The 4,183-nt window shown below is 43.7% G+C and overlaps 1 protein-coding gene across 1 annotated transcript; it reads right to left on the bottom strand.

The window, feature by feature from the left end:
- Positions 1 to 702: 702 nt before the first annotated feature.
- On the bottom strand, positions 703 to 2,295 carry RAG2 (recombination activating 2). Its single transcript, XM_063118819.1, has one exon. The coding sequence runs from the start codon at positions 2,293 to 2,295 to the stop codon at positions 703 to 705; it is 1,593 nt and encodes a 530-aa protein (XP_062974889.1).
- Positions 2,296 to 4,183: the final 1,888 nt, after the last annotated feature.

Below are 4,183 nucleotides of genomic sequence, written 5' to 3' on the forward strand. Positions count from 1 at the left end.
TCACAGAGGTTTTTTGCAGGCCACATTCCAGTGGTGGATAGGGCCATAGGCAAAAAGGGCAGGGCTAAAATACCCCAAATACCAGCATGGTTTGGCTTAAAGCTCAGCACATGCATTGCATACAGAAGGTCCCAGGTACATTCAATCCCCGGCATCTCCAGGAAGGGCAGGAAAAACCCATGCCTGAAACCCTTGAGAGTTGCTGCCAGTTAGTATTGACAATATTGGACTAGATGGACCAATGATTTTACTCAGTATAAGGCAACTTCCTGTGTGCCATTTCCACATTTTAGAATGAGGGGAAAACATGTAAAAGCTGGAAAACTCTTGAATGAGCAGCAGTCAGGGGAAAGGGGGAGTGGCCGGGGGCATGGACAGACTTGGAATCCAGGAGGACTGGATTTGTCCTGCAGGCCTAAGGTTCCTTACCCTTGCTTTAGGATTTTGAATTCTACCAGGGCCCCAGAAGTGGTAACATTACTGAGCGTAAGAACAACATTGCAAAGCCATGCCAATTCAGTAGTATGCATTTCTGTCTAAAAATGCCATTTGGTTTTTCAACTATTTTAAAAAACCAAATGACTGAAAACCATAAATGGAACCAAAATACCACTAAAAAGTCTAAAAACTATTTGAGTTGTAAATGGTCGATGATTTGAGATCTCAGCTTTGCATACCAAAATATGATCCACTATTGTGGACCTATTCAAACAGCTTCCGAATAAAGGACTTCTTTGCAGGAGTGATTATTTTCATGGGTTTTTTCCTGCGCAATGCTTTCATGGTTTTCTTTTCCAGTGGAGGGGTCTCCTTGGGAGTTTGCAACCCCCTGGCCAAACTGACATGTTCGGTGCAGAAGTACTTGACGTTTACCTGGGAAAGGTGGATAAGCATGTTCTCAGATAGGTCCATACACTGTGCATGGACCCAGTGGCCATCTCCACTGGAGCAGTAGATCATGGCTGGCTTGTTGAGTTCTGTTGAGTACAAGGGCACCCAGGTGTTGATATCAATATCACAGCCTGCAGAGCATGTGATCCAGTAGCCTCCTTCTGACTCATCTTCCTCATCATCTTCATTATAGGTGTCAATATCATTCATGTCAAAGCCGAAAGTGAACTCCTCTGAATCTTCAAAAGGAGTGGATTCTCCTGCATCTTCTGTTGAACTCTGACTGCACACTTGTGCCAACTGTTCTGAGTCCTGATCACCTTCTCCTTGACATCTCAACATGTAAAAGTAGTTTGCTTCTGAAATTAGCTGCCGGTTGTCTCCTGGAATGCCAAACAGTATATGTCCATTTCCCATATCACTCCCAAACCAGATCTTGCAGTGTTTGATTTCTGCAGTCCATTCTGGTGCCTCCCTTTCCACTATCTCTATCTTGTTATCTTCGAGAGTAATTGTATTACAAATCAATCTTTTCTGGTTGTCAGAATGGTAGCCTCCCACAATGACAAATTCATGGTCTTTAGTCTGGGTCATGATAGCACTGGACACAGAAATCCCACCAGGCAAGACACAGCAGTTCACAGCTGGGCTACCTAAGGGAAGGTCGATTTTTATCTTATAGAGATTTGGGGGTCTGGTGTTATTTTCAATGGAATGGCCTCCTATGATATAGATGGTATCATTTCTGGCAAGAGAGATATGAAAAGAGAATCCACTCTGAAGTTCCGGGAGGGCATAGGAAGTAGAACATCCAAATTCAGGGTCAACTAGGAATACATATGGCATACAGTCGACCACACTGTTCCAGTTTTCAGTTGTCCTCTGTCCAAGACCCATGTATGATCTTCCTCCAATTATAACAATCATATTTTTATCTTGACTGTGAACCACGTTTATGGTGTGGCCATATCTGGCTTCAGGAACATCCCCAACTAAATCTTTCTCAAGGCACTTAAATGTGACCTTCTTGTTATTCTTGTTGACCATGCTCATGACATACAGTTTATCAGAAAGTTCATTGTTTGGTGTTTTCCCTCCATGGATAATGTACTGGCATTTCTCAGACTGCACTGTATCACCTTTGAATGTACAGATTGCAGGGTACCGTAGAGGAGGAAGGTAGCAGGAATCCTTGGAGAAGAAGGCTGGCTTTAGTTTGAGCTCTTCCTTTTTGAAAGCCAGAAGGAAAACTCCAGTAGGACAGGACCTCTTTGGCCAGCCTTTCTGTCCAAACAAGAAAACTTGGCCATCAAACTTCAGCAAAGAAAATCCCGGCTGTATCAGGGAAGAATTGTTAATGGTTGATATCATCTGAAGAGACATCTTCTCAGGCAAACAAGCCATGATTCTGTCAATATCTGAAAAAGAGAATGAGAAGATGAACTATGGGTTGATCAAATCAGTTCCTGCTCGTCTATGTGACTGTGCTTGAATATATTAAATCACCTCTCTTCACCCGAGGGTCACTGCCTGTCAATGGAAGCAATTCTGTGACGAAAAAAAATGCTGTGAGAACCAGAACACGAAAAAGAATGATAGAAAAGGCAATCAAAGGGCTAAATTACAAATCTATTGCTGGACAGAACTAGGCCATATGCTCAGCCTTCTGGCCGAGGGGTAAACTTTAAGTGATATGGCTTTAAGTGAGCTCCTAAGAGAAGCAGAGCAAAATAAGACCGTAAGTACGTCATCATATTTTGGATCCATGTTAATGGCAGAGTAGCAAGGAGAAAGAGTTTGAGAACAGGGACAAATATTAGGATTGACTGATCAAGTTGGGTCAGTCTTTTTACAGTGGGGCTCTTGAGAAATGCGGTGCTTAGGGTACCACACAGGTTAATGGTCTTGGCTTAGTTAGGGCACATTTCATTGGGATGTTTTCTTGCACAAGCTCTGTTGAAATGAATGGGATATGAGCAGGAGAACTCTGAACGGAATACCAGTGTTCTGAGTCCATGGCCGTTTCTACACCTGCCTTTCCCCCCAGGATTGTCCCTGGATCGTTCCTGTGCATCCAAATGCCACCCAGGGGATCTTGGGACAATCCCTCCAAATGCCACACAGGTGATCCAGGGACGATCCCTCCAGAGAGCAGGCAGGGATGATCCCTCCATTTTCCTGGGATAACCCTTAGGCGTAGAAAGGTCCTAAGAGAACACTGGCTCCAATCTAGCTGCATGCATAGGCCTGCTCAGAAAATCTAGGCCTGTCCTCTTCCCTCTGCAGCTGATCAGTGTGATTTTCTGACTGGAGTTATGTGAGGAAGTGACGGATGTAAGACTATGTTTAAAAGGCTGAATATTTGAACAAGTTGAATTATACACAACGAGCGACAACGTATTGCTATTATGATAGCATTTTTCAATAGCATTTTCTGTGAAGAATGATTTTCACAGGAGAGTTGTGTGACCAAAATAAAGGTGAGGTAGCTTTATTTTGCTGTAAGAGGCATTGTGTTTCTTGATACAGTACTATTATTTGTCTCTTAGGTAGCCAAGACAAAAAGAAACTGAGATAGCTGGCAATGACTTTGTATCCAGACTCTTTCCAGTCTTTTTATTGTTTGTCTAAAGCAGTCCAGGCAGACATTTCAAGTTCATATTGGCTTAATACTTTATTCTTGTTTCTAAAATGAGGGCCTTGGGCATTTTCCTTCCATGTCTCTGAAAGATATTTTGCTTTTGCTTTGTAGGTTATAAAATCTGACTTGAAATTTATATCAGCAGTTGCAAAATATGCAGGAAAAATGTGTATTCAGTGGGTCCATTTCCCCCATGGGCCCTATGAAAATGACATGCATATGACCACTCAGCTTCATATCCATACTATTAAGTTGTACCCACATATTAATTCTGTGTTGTTTGTCTTTTCCCCATTTTAAGGCTGAAATCCACTGGACTTTTTCTTTAGAGCAGGCCTAATAAAGTGTTGGTCTGCCCCGCCCCTTACAGGTACTAAGGACTCTGGGGGCTGGAGGCGCGAGCCTTCGGCGTGAGCCGAAGGGCGAGAGCACAAGGGCTCTCGGCCTGAGGCTCTCAGCCATGGGCGCAAAGCCATCAAGCGGATCGACTACCTTGGAGGATGAACCCCAGCCCCGGACCGGTCTTCACAACCTCTCCTTCTGAACATGATCTCCTGCACTGTCAGGTTATTATTTTGGCAATGCGACTGCCTTAACATACCCCATCTGCACTTCTCTGTGCCTACCTTCTTGCTTTCTGCTACTGGTCTT

Source organism: Elgaria multicarinata, chromosome 2 (genome assembly GCF_023053635.1).
Source record: "Elgaria multicarinata webbii isolate HBS135686 ecotype San Diego chromosome 2, rElgMul1.1.pri, whole genome shotgun sequence".
Lineage (NCBI taxonomy): Eukaryota > Metazoa > Chordata > Lepidosauria > Squamata > Anguidae > Elgaria > Elgaria multicarinata.

Bases quoted from the DNA above. Each gene is read 5' to 3' on its own strand.
- RAG2 (XM_063118819.1), bottom strand. From the start codon at position 2,295: ATGGCTTGTTTGCCTGAGAAGATGTCTCTTCAGATGATATCAACCATT.